Source organism: Diadema antillarum, unplaced genomic scaffold (assembly GCF_040938485.1).
Source record: "Diadema antillarum isolate AM-2024a unplaced genomic scaffold, OU_Dant_1.0 seq00000459_RagTag, whole genome shotgun sequence".
Classification (NCBI taxonomy): Eukaryota; Metazoa; Echinodermata; class Echinoidea; order Diadematoida; family Diadematidae; genus Diadema; species Diadema antillarum.
In genome coordinates this window covers 128,530-152,775 of record NW_027271430.1, presented here as the reverse complement: position 1 = coordinate 152,775, position 24,246 = coordinate 128,530, and the positions used below count along the sequence as shown (strand labels likewise).

The 24,246-nt window shown below is 36.9% G+C and overlaps 1 protein-coding gene across 5 annotated transcripts in view; it reads left to right on the top strand.

The window, feature by feature from the left end:
• LOC139733004 (uncharacterized) overlaps positions 1-24,246 on the top strand; it is a 156,432-nt gene that overhangs the window by 42,393 nt on the left and 89,793 nt on the right. For all 5 annotated transcript variants that reach the window (XM_071643844.1, XM_071643845.1, XM_071643846.1 and 2 more), the window contains 3 exons: positions 2,761-2,946; positions 8,998-9,171; positions 12,022-12,189. In XM_071643844.1, coding sequence (XP_071499945.1) covers positions 2,761-2,946; positions 8,998-9,171; positions 12,022-12,189 — 528 coding nt within the window. The remainder of the gene's footprint in view (positions 1-2,760; positions 2,947-8,997; positions 9,172-12,021; positions 12,190-24,246) is intronic.

Sequence of the window (24,246 nt, the reverse complement as noted above, 5' to 3'; positions counted from 1 at the left end):
ATGGCAAAAAGAGTCGCTGCAATGTTGCGCAATGTGATGTTTGTTAGGTTGTACACATTTGCTATCAAAGCTTGATCATTGATTTTGCAGAGTTGCTTAACATACTAGTCTATATCAAAATGCCTAATAAGACTTGACCTTGGTTATTTCCTAACTTTTCCATCTATTTGAAACACACACACTCACAAACACAAACAAATTAGGGGATGCTCTATATAAAGTGCAGATTTTGGACATCCGTCTCCCGCTTGGTCACTTCGACGCCCCCTCGCTGGTCATACCTCCCCCAATTATGAACATAAACCGACACCCTTGACTACCAGTGGCGGATCCAGGGGGCGCACCGGGCGCCCCCTCCCTCCAATGCGAAAAAATATATATACATGTAGCTACAAACGACAGTTTTTGGACGGTAAAATGTCAAAATTTTCAAGCTCGCTCGCTTCGCTCGCTCGCATTTAACCGTTATATGCCATTCTCCTGATGTTACTGCCAGTAATTGCCAGCAGCAGTTGCGCCCGATGCGCCCCGCCCCCCCCCCGAATTTCCAAAGCGAAAAAATATAGCTACAAACGGCAGTTTTGGGACTGTAAAATGTCAAAATTTTCAAGCTCGCTCGCTTCGCTCGTTCGTATTTAATCGTTATGCAATTTTGCTGATGTTGCTGTCAGTAATTGCCAGCAGTTGCGCCCGGTGCACCCCTCCCCTTGATTTCCAAAGCGAAAAAATATAGCTGTACCACAAACGGCAGTTTTGGGACTGTAAAATGTCAAAATTTTCAAGCTCGCTCGCTTCGCTCACTCGCATTTAATCGTTATGCAATTCTCCTGATGTTACTGCCAGCAACTGGTTGTCGGGTGCAACCCCTTTAATTTCCAAAGGATATATATATATATATATATATATATATACATATATTATTATATATAGCTACAAACGGCAGTTTGGGAACTGTAAAATGTCAAAATTTTCAAGCTCGCTCTCGCTCCGCTCGCTCGCATTTAATTGTACAGTTATGCAATTCTGATGTTGCTTCCATGAGGTGCCCCCCCCCCCCCCGAATGTCTTGGCCCACGGTACGCCACTGAACACCCCCCTCTAAAAAATCCTGGGTACGCCTATGATTGTAGTGAATCTTGGAATTATAAGAGAACCGGAGTTGGATGAGCGTATAGAGATCTAGCAGGGATGTAATTATTGAGTAAGTCATTGTTATACTGAGGAGCAGCACCCTGAATGCAATGGAAAGTCAGAAGTAATGTCTTAAAGATAATAGATCATCATTTTAAAGCTTAGAGTCTGCTCTTTCAGAATCTGTCATTAACTAAAAATCCATGTCTGGCGACTTTTTGTTTGTTTTGTGGTGCAGGGTCACGGGAGTGTATACCAAAATAGGCTCTCTATGCAAATCATGTTCTACTACGGAAACGAAAGATAGCTTGTTCGCAATAACGGTTCACGTTATTTTATATATATATATATTTTTTTTTTCTAATCACATAGGCATATCCCGCGTTTCTTATTTGGTACCATCAATTCGCCTGGTCTTATCTTCTATCTGTTCTCCGTTTCTTCCTCACAAACACTGATTACTCGGGGCTTACAGCCAACCAGCTTGCTTTCGTGTAGGTCACGTCATACTTCTCTTTGTTCAACCCCATTTCGATTTCGACCAGTTATCATTACAATTGGTGTGTTATTACCATGTATAATTATTGTTTGCTTTATGCATATTGTTTACAAGGTAAAAGAAGTTGTATTATTATTTCTGATGTAATATTCATATATGAGAAGAATGAAAATAAATGAATCGAATTGAACTGAATTGAATTACGGCGGAGGGATACCAGTTGCCAGAGTGACATTTGTTTTTTGTTTTGACTTTTGGGTCCAGATTCAGCAATAGATTATTGGTGAAGGTCCATGAGTCCAGTGGTCACCATGTGCAGAAAAAAATGTATGCATATTTGTGGAGAATAAATTGAATTGAACTCAAATACCTTGAATTACAGATCTGGTAATTCTTGCATCAGAATTCTACACAATAGCTACTTCTTCTACTGTTTACTACATGAATAGAAAAGTGTTAAATTTGTTGACATTTGGTATTTGCTCTCGTTGTTCAAAATGTATTATGTTTATGTAATCTTCGTTGTAAGGGGACTGTTAATAAAATTGTATATTATTCCTTCTGATGGTTAAGGCGCGAGCTGTATTCTCTTTAACCGTGTGGAAAATGTCTGATTGTCAAGGCTCGATCAAAGCACAAGTTATTTTTAACCTAATTTTCTATATCATTCTAAAGGCGGTGGATAATAAGATATTCCTGTTGTGATTTTCTTTCGAAATATAAGCGTCGATGTGCTTGTCATGAGAAGGAGGAAATCATGGAATACTTCACTTCCATTTAGCTCATAATTGTGGGAAGTTCATTCAAAAGGAAAATTAAACATCCAAAAACGGTAATAATTACTGAATATTTGTAAATAGTGTCTTCTCCATTTACCATGACTATACTTTTCAAACTAGTCCTCTCAAATCAAGGGGTAGTTCCAAGTTATAGGTCCAATGGCACATGCATATCTTCTTCGTGGATATTGATAAGTTGACATTGGGTCTTGTCGTCAAGTTTACTTAAGTCACAATCGTCATTATGTGCAATCACTTAACCCTTCCCTTTTTATGTTATGTATGATTTCTTTATAGCGAGATGACTTCTTTTGCGTGTTTAGCGGAATTTCTATTGTTTCTTTATAACAGGTTCAAGAATTCATGTTTCGAGCCGAATACCGCCTGGGCTATAACAGAGCAAGCTCCCCGAATGAATTAAGGGGCTTGGCTAAATGGGTGTGTACGATGCCACGGCTTTTTCGCTTCGACGTGAACTGCTACAAGTTACCCGAAGAATTCTTGTCAACAGCTGTCGAATTAGCTAAGTCCTGTCAGGTAAGCTATGTCACATTTGATTTTTGTTTCATTCACAGTCGACTCAATAATTTGGATTCACTGATTCAACCCTTGATTATTCACAACCGACAAAACGACAAAACAACATAATTCTTCGTCGCTTTAGTGAACATGCCACCATCAGGCTGACCGTGGAGATTAAAAGAAAGAAGAAAACAAACAAATTAGTGGAACTAGTTTTTATGTCGATTCAGATGTCACAAACATATATACCCATACTCAAACTTGTGCACCCCAAAAGAGTGGTTAACCCCCCCCCCCCCCCCCCCCTAGAAAGCACAGGGTGACTTTATGATTTTAATCACAATGCGCTGCTGCTTTCCCATCACTGGTTTCCAGTGATCCAGGTGGATTTCAGATCTCCACCTGTGAAGTTGGGTTTAACCCTAAGTAGGCCAGACCGCATGCTACGGGCACAGCTCAGGGCGGCGACCAGCCTATTTGAAGCCTGCTCGGTCGCCGCTGGAATTTAGGTATCGCCAGACGATTTTTGGAGAAGTCGATGCGAAGGGGTTACAAAGCTCCAACGATGCCACAGCGATGTCCTAGCGATGCCCTGTCGATCTCCCGTCGATGACGAGTCGATTTTAGGTCCAAATTTTGCGAATCCCTAGGGGATCTTCTCCGAGCAGAGTTCAGTGCAGTCACTGAGAGATGCTCCACCGGCAACTCGACCATCTCCCACCGGCCATATGCCGATTTTTAAGAAATTGCCGCGGCGCGCCGACCAGTGATCAGTGGGACATCAGTCGGTGTCCCGTAGGGTATATATGTGACTGAGCCATCAACAACAGCGCTTTGGCTTTCTATCAGACAGCAAGGTTCACAAGCCCAGTAATTTTGTGAAGGCATAAATACATAAAAGCCTGAATACGAAAAAACAAATGACTTTCTTTGTACCTTATACTTCTCAAAATAAAGTTTAATTCGCCATGAAGATAAAACTCGAAGTAAAAGATTTTTGGATTTACTTGCAACCTATCAATCTCACCTGTGTGAAACCAAAGATAAATAGCAGGAAAAAAATGTAAAAAAAGCAAGTAGAAAGTGAAGGGAACTCAATATGGACAAAAAGACTGTAATCACTGGTACGTTAGAATGTTTCCAAATATCTATGCTTGGTACTATATTTAGGTGATCCGAGTATCTTCTCGGATCACCTATTGCATCCGGTTTTTTTTTTAATTTCTTTCTCCTCAAACCTTGCGCAGAGGTTAACTCAAAGAGTCCTTCGACTATCACATTCAAACTTACACTATAAACATGTATATAATATACTGTATATCGTGTCCTGAGGACGACAGATCTAATGTATCAATGTTGTCAGTCAAGCATGACGTCACTATGACGTCATTATCTCAAATCACGATTAATTATAATAAGTAGATTGGGTAAATCCGATTTAACTCGTCAGGATGGCCTCGTCAGGATGACCTCCCCCCCCCCCCCACTTTCTTTACATATTATTTGGAAAGCTGGTGAGGTGTAGATGCTGGCATGGGTGCCCGATGCTGGCAAAATGATTAAAAGATATCAAATTCCTCCATGAAAATAAGACGAAAGTGAATTTCTTAAAATGACTTCATCAAACTTCAAGTTCATTCGTGCGTATCTCACTTATCCTTGGCCGATTTTCACCTAGATTTTAGTATGTTGCATGTCGTTGAATGCCCTTGTAGGAATGTAACCTCAGAGTTTTGATTGGATGACGTCATCACCTCGAAAAATAAATCAATTGAAAGTAACCTTGTCAAAAATGAGCAGTTTGCGTGTTATCGCTATGGGAGTGCATTTTTTCTGGAAATGAACATTGCCATGCCTGTCTTTATCGAGCACTGCTCCTTTACCCTTCCGTAAATTTCTCCCAGATTTATGTTGTAGCTGAGACTTAGGGCTATTGAAACGTGCCTTCCGTTTTTAATACATGCCAGAATTTCATGTCAGAATTACGTCGAAAATCTTGGTTGAAATTGGCACTTGGCTTGGATGTAGCGTCATTTTGCTTAATACACAGGGCCTATGGGGGATGATATAGCTCAGTGGATAGCGCATCGACAGGTCCTGTGTTCGAAGCTAGCCCCTGCCAATTCTTTTACTCTAGAAAATGAAGAAAGAAACCTTACGTTTCTTTAGTAGGTCTTATTCTCCCTTTCTAACTTAATCTTTTTCTGATCATTTTATTCTTCTCCTTCAAATTTCTGTGTTCGAGGCTCGCCCCTGCTAATTATTTTGCTTTAAAAAAGTGAAAAAAAAACTCATTTCTTTAGTAGGTCTTATTCTCCCTTCCCAACTTTATCTTTTTCTGATCATTTTATTCTTCTCCTTCAAATTTCTATACCATACGTTAACTATTTACGTGATCCGAGTATCCTCTCTGATCACCTTCTGAGTATCTATATGGATTCTTTCTTCTTCTTCTTCTTCTTCTTTTTATTTCTCCTCAAATGTTGCGCAGAGGTTAACTCAAAAAGTTATTCGACTATCAGTAGGCACCTGAATTGGGGTGACTGGAGTCAGCGAACACAAAAATCTAACTGATCTCGGCCTTGACCGCTGTGTACATGTTCGTACGAGTTTACAGCAGAACAAGGAAAAACTAAATCGGGAAAAAAGTAATTAATACTGTGAAATACGCATTTATTAAACAGAAGGAAAACAAATGCTGATAGAATAACTCTGATCTTTCTATTAAACCCACTTTTCTGGGCATTTTAACACAAAAAAACATTAATTTAGGCCAAGAAAGCAGGCACTCTAGTCTTCATTTTGGGAACCTGGTATACCACGTTCCCGTATATCAGTTGCTTCAATGGGATCCTAGTATACCAGGTTCCCGTAAGGAACGGCTTAAGCTCGCTCGATCAACTCATATTCTGAAAATTCATCTCTACACTTAAAACGTTCGCGTTCGCGCGCGTTGAAATATTGACATGCTTTAATCGAGCTCAAATTTTTTTTTGCACACCTTTGAGGTCATTTGGAGCATTTTGAAAAATTGTAAAACATTGAAAGACGCGTATACTTGTGCGCGCATACACGCACGCGAAGCTCGTTTACAAAAAAATTTCGCGTCTTTTTCCACATAGATCAGATATCTAAAATGTCAAGAAATAACTGTACCAAGTTTCAAGTAAATCAGATTCAACACGACGTCACACGAGCCCGTCAAAATTGAAGTTCCGCGCTAATTTTAAATCCGATTTAACTTGTCAGGATGGACCGGCGGTGACCTCCCTCCCCCATTTTCTTTTCATATTCTGAAAGCTAGAGAGCTGTAGATATCGTTTCATCGGCGCCCGATGCTGCTTAAGTGATAAAAAAGATATCAAATTTGTCAATGAAATAAAAAAGTGAAATTTCCAAATTGACGTCATCAAATTTCAAGTTCACTCGAGCGTGTCTCATTCATCCTTCGCATTTAAGATCGGGTTGGGATGTGAATCAGGTCGAATGATAACATGTCATTGCATTTGATGCAGTACAAGCATGACAGGCTATAACCATTTTTAGGCCGGCATGCAAAGTGCTCTAGTTTTTGGTTGTTGTGACCATGATCTTGCAGCTGCGTGAAATTTTGCACAAATTAATTCTGACACTGCGTGTTGATGTGAGATTAATTACTTACTCCCATACAAGTAGCACTATTGGGATTGTATCCATTAAATTCCGTGTTGGGGAGGAGGAAAAGCAACCATAAGGATGAATAAAGTACCTCCTTATATGACTTGTAGTTGGAAAGTTCTCCTATGGACTTCGTCATTTTGCATGCACGACGTTTTGTTCTCTGTTTACTGTTATCGTTCCCTGTCAGTTAACTTGCAGAAATATGCAATCAAGCCAGTGCGCATGTGTCCGAAAGCTATCTCCTGTTAACAATTAGCTTTTAATAAGTCTTTACTGACTCCAGATAAACAAACAATTTTTTTGATTCACTCTTTCAATTTGGTTTATTTCCTTGTAGTACGAAACCTACAAGAATCACAATACACCATGGGAGTTAATCCCGGGAAAGGGAAAGAAGATAAATTAGTATATTAAATGGAACCCCAAACCAAAGAGCAACGTGGATCGAGTGAAAGCAGCAACATTGGTAGAACACATCAGTGACAGTTTGAGAAAAAAAATACAATAAATGCAAAAGCTATGAATTTGTAAAGTTTTGGTGTTGGAAACGCTGGATGAGGTGACTACTAGAGTTATGACGTATGAGTGGACAACAATATAAAGAAAATGTAAAGAGAGTTCCATGAAAATCTGTTTTTCATGAAAATTACACATTTCATCAACTTGATACTGACAATATGTTAAGGGTAGCAATTTAACGAAAATCGAGTATCTCACCAAAGGGGTGCACCAGATCTCTGAATTCCAAGAGATGAAAAAAAAAAAACTCTGTGTGGGAGGGGTTATCCCCTACTCCCTTTACATTTACCTGAATATATATTTTTCTTACTTTTATAGGAAAAATCGAAAAATTGAAAAAGAAAAATTTAGTCTGAAAGCGCAAAAATCTCCCTCATTGGGAAGGGAATGTTTCACAACCCCCCCCCCCCCACACACACACTTTCCCATACATCTTTTATTTCAGCGTTTTGATAGAAAAGTTCCTAGGCCCCTTCAGTTTCTTGTTTAATGACATATTGTCAAGTTCTCATTTGCCAACGACACACACAACAATCCTCGCATCGCTCAAAATCATAATTATCTTATAACAACCGTAATGATATATGGGGTCCTACATACAAAAATCAACTGCGGAAATTGAAAATGCTTCGGAAAGATAATAAGAGTTATAACAAATATGCATACCCACACAAGTAACCTGTTTTTCTCACCTTCATGTGCATGCTCATAACTGAATTAATACCATATAATTATTAACTAATTAGTACGACAATCAAAGGTACTCAAAATATTAGCCCAGAACTCATTTCAAGTAAAATTCCCCATTTTATTTTACTCAACCTTGTTCTTTATACTCCCCCTTTATCCCCCAGATTGCCTAGTTGTATAATGTTAACGTATGTTTGCATATAATACATATTATTTTATTTCCGACCAAACTTATCTGCAGAGTGACTTTTATCATGCATAACGATTTCTTTTCTTTCTCTCTTTTGCGTGTATATCATACATTGATATTTAGGTGTTCTTGGGGCCCAAATTTTTAAACACTGTTTCTCCTGGGATTGTCACTATCAAGTACAATTCTCCTTTTTGTGTGTGTTCTATTAAAGCTTACTTTGTTTATGATTATGTATTTCTGTGTGTGTTTTTATTGTACTGCTGAGAAATGATGGTGAATGAGTGGAAAGGAATTGAATTGAATTGAATCGAGAAAAATACTATTCAAACTAGTACCTTTAAGAACAGTCTATCAAATGATTTCATCTTTAAACGGGAATGCTGACAAAATAAATCTCATAAATGATGATTAAGTCGCGAGCTTTTTTTCGAAAATTGCCTTGATTTCTTTTTATTCTGTTCTAATTCAAGCAGAGGTAATCTGTAAGTTGCTTGATCTTGCTTAATTTTTTTCTGAGGCCAGTTGGATATTAACATGTTGCTGTGATAGTCATTCCTATTTCTAGTAATAAGCGTTTATGTTGTTTGTCTATACAAGAAACAGGTTATCACGAAACATGTCAAGTCTGTATTGCTCAAAAACATATTGGATTCAATCCAGCAGAAAAAAAAAAAACTTCCCCGAAACCGTCTTACTCACTGAATGTGTGTAAATGTGTGTAAATGTTCAGTGCAGGATGCAGATTACAATGAAATTTCTATAAAAACCTTTCCTGTAACTCACATTAAGGGGATATTTCTTGGTCAGAGGTCTAAGATGATGCACTTTCTCTGGAGATGTTGAACAGTAAGTGTTAACAATTTGTCCTGTCTTATTTACTTAAACTACATCTATAAAGCCTTCATTCCTTAAATTGTATGTTTATGATTATATTGTACTATGATTTCTCAACGTGATGTTTGTCTGTTTACCTCTATTGATTTTGCATTTGCTTTATTCAACAGATTCGAACAGTTTCCTTATTCCTAAGCGAGCAAGATTCCATCTCCCCAAAAGAAGGAAGAGGCTTGGCCAAATGGGTGTGCACTATGCCACAGCTTTCTTGCTTCGAGGTGTATAACTGCAAGTTGCCTGATGAATTCTTCTCAACAGCTGTTGAATTATCCAAATCCTGTCAGGTGTGTCACCTTTCATTGTGCAACATTCACATTCGACTCGATAAGTACTTGGAGTTTACAGCATTTTACCTTGTGTGTGTGTGTGTGTGTGTGTGTGTCTTCTCGTAATAAACGTCTGTAAATAGATTTTTCTTTATATGAAGGTGGAATGAATGACTGCTTGATACACATGAGACTACGATGAGAGTAACTTTTGAGATATGAGTTCGTCGCTCATCGACCTCCGTCTATATATATATATATATATATATATATATATAATTTTCTTAGCGTCGGTTTTTCGTTACCATCCACTTTTAGCATGTCTATGTACAGCTAGCACCGTGTTTGTACTCCAACAGAGAGAACTTTATATATTTACTTAGGGTAGAAACTGTAAAAAATATAGGTTTTCCCGCCAATTTCATCCTATTTGCATTCGAATCAGTGAGACGACGTTCGAATTCAAGGAATATCGCCCACTGCTCTACTCTCACTGTTCAATTGAGCATTAAATTTTGTTTCATATCATTCTTTTTAGTTTTTTTTTCATTCAATTTAGTGAGAAATTCATTCAATTTACAACTCAGAGTTGGCATTCATTTTTGTTCAATTTCGTTCAATTTCGTCCGAGGTGCCAATTTCAGTTTCATTTATAGGAACACAACTTCGCACTTTGAACTTTCAAATTCAATCCACAAAAGAAAGTTCCAGTGAGTTTTTGCGGGCCCCTGTCACTGTGATATATTTGATTATATAATTTTTTTTTTCCATTCCAAAGATTAATTTATTCAGTGAAGTATATTTGTAAAGTATGCATTTCTTGCCGGCCAACGTTTCTTTCACCCTCAGTTTACCCCCTTCACAGTATCTTTGTACATCAAAGGAATGGCTATATCTATATTCATATTTGCATGATATTATTTTCCATTCCTACCTTCTCTGTGTCCATATCATAAGTTCCCACAATCAACTCAGCTGTAGACGTGTTTCACTCAAGGATATCACCAGTGATGAAGTCTTGCTGGCTGTCCGTGTTAAAGATATTCATATGTATACTTCTCTGGCAGCGATAAAGTCGTGTACGCATATGCTATTATGTATGTACAAAGTGGAGTTATACCTTGTATACGAGCTGTATTAACTACTATGAGGAGAAAGTCGTATTTCAAGATACATCAAATGTGCATATTCGGTTTAATGAGTAACTGCCGAGAATATGAGAACAATGAAAAACACTGCCCATATGTTGTAAATATTTGAATTATCGTGAATTTGAATCCTTAACGTTCTTTACGGCGTTGCCTATGGGCACTTGAATGCGTTTTACATGCATTTTTAATTTGAACCCTCTTTTTTTACATGTTTATTTGAGAAAGTCATGAATTCGCATGCTGATAAAAATAAATTGAATGAATCAGTGACTTGTTTTAATGTTTATCTCGACAATCTCTCAAATTCACTCGAACTTGAATGATCGCATAGTTAAATCGAATGCAAATCTGATGAAATTGGGGGAAAACCTATTATCACCTAACGCTAATATGTGGAGAGTGTTTTGTCCTGTTCCGATATGGATGATGCATAGGTGGGCTTGATGAAATCTGACCACCACCTTGATGATGAAGTTGAAACACTGTGCAAGTTTCATTGACCACAAAGTGAAAGCATGAAAGCCTATATATATAAAAATCATTGACTCCACTGGGCGTGTCTGGACACTTATTGGTTTGTATTTAAGAGTTATGCAACTTTATTCTTGTTTTTTCAAGATTCAGGAATTGGTTAATTAGCAGAAGGTCAATATAGGGTCACTATAGTTTGTAAATGCTTGCCGTGGATTGAATACTAACACTCATGACATGAAACTCTTCAGTTCAAGCTCAAGTTTGATTCAATTTGTGTTTCTGTTTCTGCAATACTTTTTCATGCAAAAATATATTAGAAATCTAATTAATCAAAGATGTTGAGGAATATTTGAACAGTGAGAATGTAAACAAACAGGTTGATAATTTGACCGATTTTTTTTTTCCTAACCCTTTCTGTGCCAGTGAGTCAAACTTTCCACCGATGATCTTGCTCTTCCATTGAGGTCAGTGATTTTCACCCATGCATACGCATGCTGAAAAATAGCCCGATATCCCAATACAGAAGTTATGTCACGTATGTCATAAACCCTCCGCTGCGCGTCGCGCCTCGCCCTAGCAGAAACTAGAGCAGGCACTTTAGTGCGCACATGAAAACCTAAAATATGGGCAGCTTAAACTCCCAAGTTCATTGACCCTACCTGCCAAAATATCAAAAATCCTTCATAAAATTCATAAAAATTTCCGGATCACTGCCAAAATTCAATCGTTCCTTGTGTCATTTGCAACCTTTTCGGCAAGTTTCATTCAAAACCATGCCAACTTCTTGAGTTATTTTGCACACAGACAAACAAACAACCAAACAAACTAACATACAAACCAAAGGTAACGAAAACATCGACCTCCACCCTTGGCGGAATAAAGCAAATCTAGGTGCAGTGTATATTCAGGAAACCATCATCAATAGAAGATGTTTGATGTTTGATCACCTCAAAAATACACGTAATATAATACATACAATCAAAGATAATCCAATGTCACTCACCGAAAAGATGCAGAGTAGGTAAACAAAAGCGGAATGGTGCATGTCTAAAATATAGCATGCCTTTTCTCTGGAGACATATGTATCGACAATTTGGAAATTGGTCTTGTTTTGTTTACTTGAATCTTATTATCTCCAATCCAGCATTATTTACATGTTCACATTTCCGTGATAATGCTACGATTTCCTAACGCAATAACTTTCTTTGTCTTTTACCGGTATTTGTGTTAATCAATTTATCAGGTTATCAGAATTGAACTAGGCAGAAACGGTTGCATATCCCCGACGGAAGGAAAGGGATTGGCCGAATGGGTGTGTACTATGCCACAGCTCTCTCGCTTCGAGGTGAAAGACTTCATGTTGCCCGATGAATTCTTTACAACAGCTGTCGAATTAGCCGAATCTTGCCAGGTATATCACTTTTAATTTTTACCACATTCTCATTCAAGTGTGGATTTTCCAATCTTTTTTTTTCCTTATTGTGTTCCTGGACTGCACCTGACCTAGTGCGTTGCCCGTAATGCGTTGTCCGTCGATCGTAACTCTTTTTACATTGCCGTCTTCTTCTTGAAAACCCAAGATGACTGGTGTTTTACCAAGCCTGGAGGGTAGCATCTCAAGGGGGATGGGATCTCGATTGCTCCTGTCGGGACCAAGCTCCTCCCCCGTTCCGAGTTTCACCAGAGGAACGTTACCCCCCCCCCCCCCCAAAAAAAAAAAAAAAGTAAAATAAAATAAAAAAAAATAAAAACATAAAAACATAAAAAATAATAAAAAAAAATAAAAAAATAAAACATAAAAAAAAAAAAGGAACCTTCATTAATTCCTTTACATCTCTTTCTTGACATGGGTTCGTTGAAAACTCGACTCTCTTCTACATTCGTTTAATACCTGTGATTTCTCTAACATTAAAATGAAATCATGAATCATGAATTCAGTTTTCAGCGAGCGAGACTGGGTCACTCCTACATAATTAAGCTATATTTTTTTCAGTGATTTTAGATGAATACTAGTAATTGAAATAAAAAGCAAATACTTACCATTTTTATTTCCAGAATTCTTTATCCCCTGTCGATATGGATTATTCATTTTGGGCTTCGTGAAAAGTGGCCACGATCCAAATGAAGAAGATTAAACACTACAGGTTTTATTGACCACGGACGACGGATAGGAGAAAAAGGGTGGCCTACGCAAAATCGTGACAGCTAACAAAAGACAATGACAGGATTGACCTGGTGAAGATACTTTTTGGTCTTTCATTCATTCATTCATCTTTATTGGTCTTTGTCAGACATAGAAATTTCGTTTTCATTGCCATTACATTGTATCAAAATAATCATGACAATACAAACACATCTCGCATCACAATCACATATCTCAATGACAGGCACAACTAGAAAAGCACTCCGAGAGCGCAGACCTCCACCAAGCAGTTACTTTCCATCGATGATCTTGCTCTTCCATATGGAGATCAGTGATTTCCACCCACTGAAAAATTGCCCGATTTCCCCAATATAGAAGCCTTTACGTTACGTTACGTTACGTCATAAACCCTCAGTTAGTGCGCGCATGCAAACCTCAATATGCCCAGCCTGAGCCTGAACTCCCAAGTTCATTGACCCTACCTGCCAAAATATAAAAAATCCTTCATAAATTCCCCAAAAATTCTCGGATCACTACCAAAAGTTAATCGTTTGGTACTTGTGTCATTCTCAACCTTTCCTGCAAGTTTCATCCCAATCCCTTCGATACTTTTTGAGTTATTTTGCGCACAGACAAACGAACGAACGGACGAACGAACGAACAAACCAACGGTAACGAAAACATAACCTCCTCCCTTGGCGGAGGTATAATACATAGGGAGCTTTAGATTTTAGACGCGCGGACGTTCAAAGGAAAAAAAAAACACGCTCTGAGCGTGCGTAGAAGCGCGCGTCAAGTCGATCTATTTTTAGCTTGCGTCGCGTGAGTTTTTCACTACGCGTACTTGGCTATTTTTACGTCCGTAACTCATAAAAAATTTGTTCAGACGTTGAAAACGTTGAAAGTGAAATGGAAGAAAGATGCAGGGAATGAATTTGTTAATAATATTGAGAGCAATGCAGTTGACTTATTGCTCTCAGAAGTAAACAGATTGGAGGGTCAAAATGTTAACCAAAATTCTGTTGATAATATTGCTCATTCCATCAAAGATATTTATCTTGATGCAGCCCATAAAAGTGGTATGATAAAATCTTCCTCCAAAATCCGTTATTCCAAACAGAATAGCTACAAAAATAAAAGGAATTCAAAACCATGGTTTGATGAAATTTGTGCAAAACAACGTGCTCAATATTTTCGCTTGAAAAACCAAGTTAAATCGGAAAATTCAATCAGTATTCGCAATGCACTCACAAAAGCCAAGAAAATTTACAAAAAAACTCTTCGTTCTGCCCAAAAACAATTTGATACGAAATTCTTGAATGATCTTAGGGGACTTAAAAAGAAACAGCCTCAAGCGTATTGGGATGTTATAAATTCCTCAAGCGGAACGAAAGCTCAGACAATTCCAATCGATACTGAGACGCTCGAAAAACATTTTCGTGACTTAAGTCAATCTAAGAATACTAATTTAACTGGATATATCAACGCTGAATATGGAATATTTCCTCAACCAACCATGCCTTAAATTGTCCCATTGCCAGTGAAGAAGTTATCAAGCAAATTAAACGTCTAAAAAATGGAAAAGCGCATGGTGAAGATATGATTTTAAATGAATTTTTAAAACTGAGTACAACTTCTTTATTGGAAATTATTGTCAAACTATTTAATATTGTATTAGAAAGTGGTATTGTCCCAACGGCATGGACAATAGGCCTTATTCGTCCACTTTATAAGAAAAAAGGAAATGTCAATGATCCGAATAATTACAGAGGTATTACTCTACTAAGCTGTTTTGGAAAATTATTTTCCGCTGTTTTGAATGAGAGATTGACCTCTTATCTTGAAGATAATGAATTATTAGGTGATGAACAGGCTGGATTCCGTGATGGTCATTCTACCCTAGACCACATATTCGTACTTCACTCATTGATTGATTTACATTTATATAAGAAAAAGAGAGTATATTGTGCTTTTATTGATTATAAGAAGGCATTCGATTTGGTTGACAGATCCTCTCTTTGGTGCAAATTGTTGGAACATAATATTGATGGTAATTTCTTTAAAGTAATCAATCATATGTACAAGCAGGCTAAATCATGTGTATTAACTGGATCTGGAAAATCAAATTTGTTTGAGTGCAACATTGGAGTACGTCAGGGAGAAAATTTATCCCATATGTTATTCGCCCTATTCCTAAATGACTTTAAAGATTTCATTTGCAACAAATACGAAGGGATAGATTTTCTTCCTCACGAAATTGATTCTGAAGCATACGATATTGGATTTGATATTTATTTCAAGCTTTTTACTTTACTTTATGCTGACGATACGATTGTCCTTGCTAATTCTGAAAATGAACTACAAAATGCTCTCAATGCATTGTCAGAATATTGTAAAAAATGGTACCTCCAAGTGAACACGAGTAAAACAAAAGTGGTCATATTTTCTCGTGGAAAAGTACGGAACATTCCCATTTTTAAATTTAATGGTGATATCGTAGAAGTTGTTGATGAATACGTGTATCTTGGCACCACCTTCAGTTACAATAATAAGTTCCGTAAGGCACAATCCAAACAACTCAAGCGAGAAGGGCAATGTATGGCCTTTTATCAAAAACGTATCATTTACGTTTGCCTATTGATATTCTTCTAGAATTATTTGATCAATTAGTAGTACCAATTTTGCTTTATGGAAGCGAAATTTGGGGGTTTGATATCGTTAATGATATCGAAATATTTCATATGAAATTTTGTAAACGAATATTACATGTTCGAAAAAATACCGTAAATTGTATGATTCTAGGCGAGCTAGGAAGGCTGAAATTAGAAAAATACATTAAAAGTAGAATGATAAACTTTTGGAGCAATCTTGTACATAGTGGACAAAGTAAACTATCTGGTAAAATCTACTTGATACTGAAATTACTTTTTGAACGAAATATCTATCGCTCACCATGGCTCATGAAAATACACACGACGCTTAATAATATAGGCATGAACAACCTGTGGAACACATGTGAAGCTACAAGTCGTGAATGGATCAAAGCATCGGTAGAGCGCCGACTCGTTGATATACACAAACAAAATTTGTCGTCCACTATCTTTGATAATTCACAAACCAAGACTTATCGTATATTCAAACAATCACTAAATTCTGATATTGAGAATTATTTGATTGAACTCCCGAAGAGAGATAGAATTATTCTTTGTAGGTTTAGGTGTTCAAACCATCACTTACCAATTGTTTCTGGGAGATACACAGATACTCCCAGGAACATGAGGATCTGTAGTCTTTGTGATATGAATACACTAGGTGACGAATTTCATTACCTATTTGAATGCCCTGTTTTCGACAACGATAGGCAATTATATCTTTAAAAATATTTTGTTACTAGACCCAATACGTTGAAAATGGAACAAATGTTTAACTCCTGCAATCCTAGAACACGTTCTAATTTAGTTAAGTTTTGTCATAAAATAATGATTTTTTTCAAGAACTCATAGAAAACTTATGGTACACATTGTTATTATAATGTTAATTTCCTGTCTGATTTGTCATTTTCGAATATCAATTTTCCGCATTGTATCATCATTTACTGGTGCCAACCAGGACCATCCCTGTTTTTGCATTGTTTTGTTATTTTTTCTTGTACAGTTATGTTACAGATTTAGTTATTTGGTTATTTGGTTAATTGCATAGCATTATACAACTTTTTTTTTCTTTCTTTTTTTCCCCAGTAAATTTATGTACCTTCATTGTACTTTTTCATAATCATTTTTTTTTGTTTTTTTGTTGTTTGTTTGTTTGCTTGTTTTTTTTTTTTTTTTTTTTTTTTGTCGATATGTAATCTCAAATGTATAATTCACATGGTTATCTCCAATACCCTGATTGGGTGACATGAGATAAATAAAATTGTCACTGTCATTGTCAAATTGTCATTGTCATTGTCATTGTCATTGTCATTGCACAGTTTGCAACGTAGAGAGCTACTTGATACACTGATCATATGGGGGCGCGATTTTATTTCTTATACGTTGCTTCCCAGCGTAATCTAAAGCAACTTTTCAACGCGACGCAGGGGAGAGTAGAACGTCCAGCGCACTCGTCGTCTCAAACGTCCGCGCGTCAAAATCTAAAGCTCCCTAATGAACACAAACAACACCCTCCAAATCCTTTACGCAAGCATTCATACGCACTTTATCATTGCTTTAACCTATTAGCCCAAGCTTCTTTGACCCTTCCCAGACCGCAGATTTTTAAATTTACAAAATGATGATATAATGCTACAGAAAAAAAAAAATTGTGTGAGAAAATTCAAGTTAACCAACAAACACACAAAAATTCTTAATGTATAATATTTCTATTTTGTCAACTATTTTAATACCTATGTCGCATGAACAAAATTCATCTACTATTATAATAATTAATAAAACAAATAAAAAAAACCCTACAAAAACCGACTGACATGGTGGTCAGTTTGAATTTTTGAAAATTTCGCTTGTCAGCTTAATTTTCATAACAACCAGCAACTAGCAATATCAGACATTACTAAATTAAGCCCCCTGGTGTTCCCTAAGGTTAAATAAGAACGTCAAATCACCTCCAACATATACCAAAAAAAAAAAAACCCGATTATTTCAACAGTTTTACGTGCAGCATTCACCCAAAACCCTTGGCTCCATAACCCACCCATGAGAGAGAGGAAGAGAGAGAGAGAAAGGGAAAGCTCGCGAAGTTGGAAGTTGGCGTCAAAAAGTGGAAGAAGGCGGCAGAAGTGTGTACCATCTTTTGGGAAGTGGGCGTCATAACTCATTGACTTTACGTTGACGCACACTTTCGCCCCAAAAGTCTATGTGAAATTTGTCCCTGGCCCATAATCCTAAACCCTGGGGTACGCATCTGCACATTAAACAAAAACCGCAACCTGCCCCCCTTCCCATTCAAAAATTTCAAAATGTGAGTTAAAGGCGGAAACTACCGATATACCGGTAAATATCTCAATCAGCACAATAATGTCAGTCACTGCCAAATATACAAGATGTGAAAAGCAGCCATTTAAAAAAAAAAAAACTGTTTCTTGATCAAACTGTCCACATGCAGGTCTCACTGAGTATGTCTCTTTACACCTTAGGCCCTACTGCATAACTCCCGTATACACATCATATTAGACGCAATGGACATATAGGACACAACCGTTTTCCAGAACGGTTCGACGGGTTTACCACGAACTGTCCTATCTCAAATAATGACGTTTTGAGAAAATCGCTTCTAAACATTGTATCTCTCTTTATGCCTTACTTTTCCAGAAATGGCTTATTGCTTATCTATAAAACGCAGGCCATAAGAGAGAAGAGTACCTAGGGATAGTTTGTGCCAAAGAACATGTCACAGTGCCGACGAAGTTTCTAGCAAGAAACTTGTAAACTTACATATTAGTTTACGGTTTCATAGAAAAGCAGTATTGAGCCGTATTCATGCGAAGATTCTTTGCACGATCTGTCCTATCTTGCGCGCACCGCAGTAGCGAGTCTTCGAACTTTACCACGATGTGACCTATGTCGAAATCACCGGAGAATCGAGTGTCGATGCTTTACCACGAACTGTCCCATGTTCACGGACCGTATGATATGCATGGGGCGGAACCAGAGATGCATTTTTTTTATTTGTAATCTTGATGCCCCACTTGACCATTATAACTTAGGATATGGACTCGCACTTTTTAGATACAAATATAATCAAATAGGCCAATATACCAACCAGGTTCTCACGGTTTGTGATAGGCCTCTATTGGAGGGAAAATTCGTAGTTAGCAATGATTTTTCATCTACGTTAACTACACTGTTCATGCTGATTGTTTCTTTCACCGTATTAAAGGAATCTTGAAGGAAGGGGTGGGAGGCTTCTCAACTTGTCCTTTCAAACATATTTTATAATAATGTCCTTATCGAGTAGTAGTCAACTAAGCAATGCTTGTAGCATTTTCTGTAATAAATTTCACTGAATACCAACCTTCGGAAATTTAACGAACAAAAACTTGGATAATCATAAATAAACACACATGCGGGCACAACCGCACACACACTTAATTTCACCTATACACACACACACACCCTCACACGCTTACTCACACACACACACACACACACATATATATATATATATATATTATGTATATATATATATATATATATATATATATATACATACACACACAAACAAAAATAAACACACATACACAATAACATCTAGATAGCAAACAACATGCATACAACCAACACACATACAGACACAACGCACAAAGTGCATAAAGTGCACGACGAAAAATATTAAATGGGGAAGAAAAATCCCCCCTAACCAAAATACGCACACGTGTACAAACATCTTTAATCTTGCATAGAGAGATGTACAGAGAGACAGAGAATGACACATAATTTGAAGCACAACTTTTTTTTTTATTTGTTTACTGACTCACACAACATTTTATTGTAATTAGTCAATAACGTCATCAAACGAAATAATTACCATGCATTAAACGTGAAATGAGAAAATAATTGCAGATTATGAAATGGGAAACTTTTACAACAGAATTCATATCTAACGAATTGCATGTTCTTTAAAACAATAATATTTCGATTCCTGTTTAAGTTGCATTGTCGTAGAGAATCACATGACATGGCATGAACAGTTAGTGTAAAAGTATTGACAAAAGAGGATATTATGAAATTGTTGCACTGCAAGACTGTCATTATTTTTTTTTATCAAGAAACGGGTTTATCATTATCGAAATTCGACAGTATATTCAATTTCCCCCTTGTAATGTGATCCCATTGAAATACTAGTTAAACATTAGTGAACAGAAGTTGCGGTTACGCTGTCAGCAAAACATTGAAACCATGAAGTCCTGCAATGCAATGAAGTGAAATAACTGCATGCAGTGCATGTTCAGGTGATAACACATTTACATTTCCAGCTTAAGATAAAAACTACAAATCCTCACCGAAGGGATCATAATTCAGCAGTCATTAATGGTGTACAAGTCAGACATGTTGATCTCCAAGGCTGTAATATTTAGGCTATCAAACATACATGTATGAAAAACACTTTGCAACTGCGCTTACTGAAGCATCGTTAGATATCACTAATGTGCAAAGCTTTATTTTTCTCAGAAATGAAAAACGATATTGCATGGTTTACTCTAAGTGTGAATGCATGATAAACAAGGCCATATTACCATTGGCCTTAAAAATTCATGTATCAACCTGAAGCATATGGTTTACACAGTAGCTGCAAAATTGCTGAACAATAACAAGCTCCTAAATTCTTCATATCGCAAATACGTTGCTTTTCCTAAGGTATTGAGGAATAAGCTTTTGCACGCTTTTAGCTTACTGCCCGCTAGAGGTAGAAGACAATGAATAGCGCGTTTCTTCCTTTGCGCCATGTCATTTACTTTTGTTTCCGTGTGATTAGCGATCCATTGCCTTTCTTTCCCAAGTCCTCGAGGTCGAGGTACGTCTTCCGGATTTCTTCAGTTTGCTGTGCTGAATTTATGACAGCCATGATTGACACGTCGACACGAGGTGGATAAACAGATTTATCGTAATGAACTTTCTCGTACGGATTAGCCTGTTTGTCTTTTCAATGTGGTGCAACATTTCTTTTCTCTTGACAACTTTATATCGAGTTCCTGGGCGTATTCTCTTTACATACAAGCGGCTACCCCTTCCATCCTCTGGATACCTTCTAAATCAAAATCTTCGGGATGAATCGAACTTCGTGCAGAAATCTGGTAGGCCTACGGTCTACGCTACGTAGCTGCTCCTACTGTTATCAAAGATCAGTCATGGACGGCTTTACACTTCACCGCAGATCAATTCCAAGGAATGCAGGTGGTTTTCAGTTTATAATAAGATTAGACTAGGTCTGAGGACAATAATCTTCAAATATTTGGAAAGAAAATCCATGAATTCGTCTCCCCCTCCTGTTTCGGCCCTCCTTTCCAGTCCCCACTCCAGCACCCTGCAGTCCGTGGCTAGACTAGCTAGTCGTCGAGAGTGTCACTGTGTCGCCTCCGCCCCGATTCCGTAGTTCTTTGAAGTGCAGCTAAAGTGATGTCATCCTCTAGATCCAACATTTCTGCCATCTCCATTGTTGTTTGTTGAACTTGAGTATCGATCTGTATTTGAAAACGAAGAACGATCCCAGTGCTAATATGAATACTCCAAATCAATGCATCAACAGATTTTGAACATCATCATCATTGATCCATTCATTTCAGGTTCTTTCCTTCAACCTAACTCTTTGTCATAAAGGGGAATTTACTTTATTCATGTAAGCCATTTTCTATAGTGCCCCTATTTCTCCTACTTTTTCCTTTCTCTTGTTCCACAACTATAGTTTTCTTATACACGTTATTTATTCTCTACTTTAAACAGAAATAAAATGTACAATTGTGTTGTGTCAAGTTGTACATAGGTGAAAAATATGAAATACCTGCTGTTTTTTGTTCTCTGCCCCGATTCCGTAGTTCTTTGAAGTGCAGCTAAAGGGATGTCATCCTCTGGATCCAACATTTCTGCCAACTCCAGTGGTGAACTTGATTTTTGGTCTTCATCTGAAAACGAACAGCAGTTTTTCAAGGTTAATGCCAATACTCACATTGTGACGATTTTGAACATCAACATCATTGACCCATTCATTCAATGATCTGTCCTTCAATTCAATTTTTTTCTCATACTCAATGAACTTGATTTGTTGCTCTTTATCTGAAAATGAAGAACCTTCCAGAGTCAATATCAATACTCACAATTAATGTAGTGACAGATTTTGAACATCACCGCCATTGAAACATTCATATAATGTTATTTCCTTCAACCTAACTCTCTGTTATAATTGAATTTACATTATTCAAGTAAGTCCATTATCTATACTGCCCCTATTTCTCCTAATTTCTTTTTTCTCTTGTTTCCCTTACATAGTTTTCTCATACGCGTTATTTATTCCCTACTTTAAACACAAATAACGTGTAAATTGTGATGTGTCAAGTTATAAATAGGTGAAAATACAAAATACCTGCTTTTTTTTGGTCATCTGCCCCCGATTTCGTAGTTCTTTGAAGTGCAGCTAAAGGGATGTCATCCTCTGGGTCCAACATTTCTGCCACCTCCAGTGGTGAACTTGATTTTTGGTCTTCATCTGAAAACAAACAGCAGTTTTTCAAGGTTAATGCCAATACTCACATTGTGACGATTTTGAACATCAACATCATTGACCCATTCATTCAATGATCTGTCCTTCAATTCATTTTTTTCTAATACTTATATTCATATGATTGAAAATTCATATCAACTCAAATACTTGCATTTTTGATTTTTATAATTTTGTCATGTATATGGGTCAGAATTTTGAACGATGTGCAATTGAGCCAAAACAAGGCAAAATTTAAAAAGTAGGAAATTCTCCAAATCATTCATCTTACCTGAAAGAGCATAACTCAAGCTTTCATATGAACCCAATTATACTAGGATTTTCCCAGAGGAACAAGTTTTTATTCACCGCTGAAGTTTACCATGTCCAGAGCAGCGAACGTCCGTAAGGAATAGTACTGCACATACATTTGAATACCATTTAACATAGTTTCCAAAGATCTGATTCAGTTCAAAATCCTAACGAAATATCTTAAGGGACATGTGTACGTGATTGCAGAATATTAAGCTGTACACTTAACCTGTACGTAATGGTAGACAACTGATGATTTAACTAAATTCGTCATTTCTGTGAAAATATTGCTCTTCCGCTAAACACTTTCTCCACTTTACGCGCATTTTACAGAAACTCAATATTTTCACCTCTTATTTCACTATCCTATACTTTAATCCTCACTCCCAAATAATAATATACCTTTTTAAGATGTATCTCATCTGGGCAGTCTCTATAACCCACCAAACATAGCATAGTTTTCATCACGGAGGTTCGCATGTAGCTCACGGACGTTCGGAACAAACAAGATATTGAACAATGCAGCTCTTTTGAGTTGGAAACGCATTCTACTCACAACAAACAGCAATTTCATGTCGAGAACAAACTCCTCTGCAAAATCCTGAATAGATATTACCAATTCTCAATTATATAAGCTTGTTTATCTTCTCATACTGAGGAATCAAAGAAAACAATTTTTCCATCTCTCGTAAATGAACGTACAAACGTACGTGTAATCTCAGTGACGTAGTCCATCCTTGAGAACTAATATATTTATCAAAATTTCGCTATCATGAAGTAAATATTCAGGTCCTAAACTTCAATAAAGTCTACAATGCAAAATTTGCTTTTTATATAACGAACATGGTCACAGCTAAAATTATGACAAAAAATTAATATAGAAAAACAACAGAAATGTGCTCCGTTATAGAAATGCGAAGTTTAGCTGGGGAGGGCAAACGAATACGTTAGGAAGAAATCCCTCTGTGTTTGCTCCTTGTGTTACACACTGTTACCGAGAAAAAAATTGTGTTATCATATTAGTCAGAAATGATAATAGGTTCGATACTGCGAAGTGTCGTCATAATAAGACACAATAAGTCCATATATCTTGGATGGATGTTTGTGACTTCGATATTATACAATATGGTTTGTTATAACAAACCTTTTGTAGCGCGTCATTTCGGAGGCTCGTTATTCATACAGTTTGTCAATACAAAAATTGATAGAGTTCGTATAATCATGAAGCTTTTTTATTCGGTAAATGATAGGAATCTCCGAAGGTTATCCGAAAGGCTTATTAATTGGAACATGAAAACTTATGTTCGCTTATCCAAATGTGGAGAAACAAGTTAACAACTAAAATCCTCCAATTTCAAAACCTCATAATAACCGTTTTCACCTAAACGAATATCAGGCCCATTCCACTTTTAGAAGAACGGACCTAAAATAATGATCCTTAATATCTATTTTTCGAAGAACATTTCTAATAACAAACCTCCTGAATTAACTACAATTTTTTTTTTCATTTTGGAATAACAAACCTTTGGACATCGGAGTAACGAATCTTTGGAAGAGCGAACGTATCAAAGTGCAACCTTAAACCTATTCTTAATCATTACTTTTTAACATATGTTTTCAAAGTAAGCACAAAAGCACAAACAAACTGACGATCTCTCTGTCTCTTAAATATAAAATGAAAAAAAAAAATCTTGGAAAAAATTACAAATGAATATTGCTTTTCATTGATGAGTATAAAACAACACCATGTGATGATAAGCGGAGGATTTGTGTGTTTTCATCAGACAATAATTGTATACTGCATGATTTTTGTTCGCTTGTGATGGC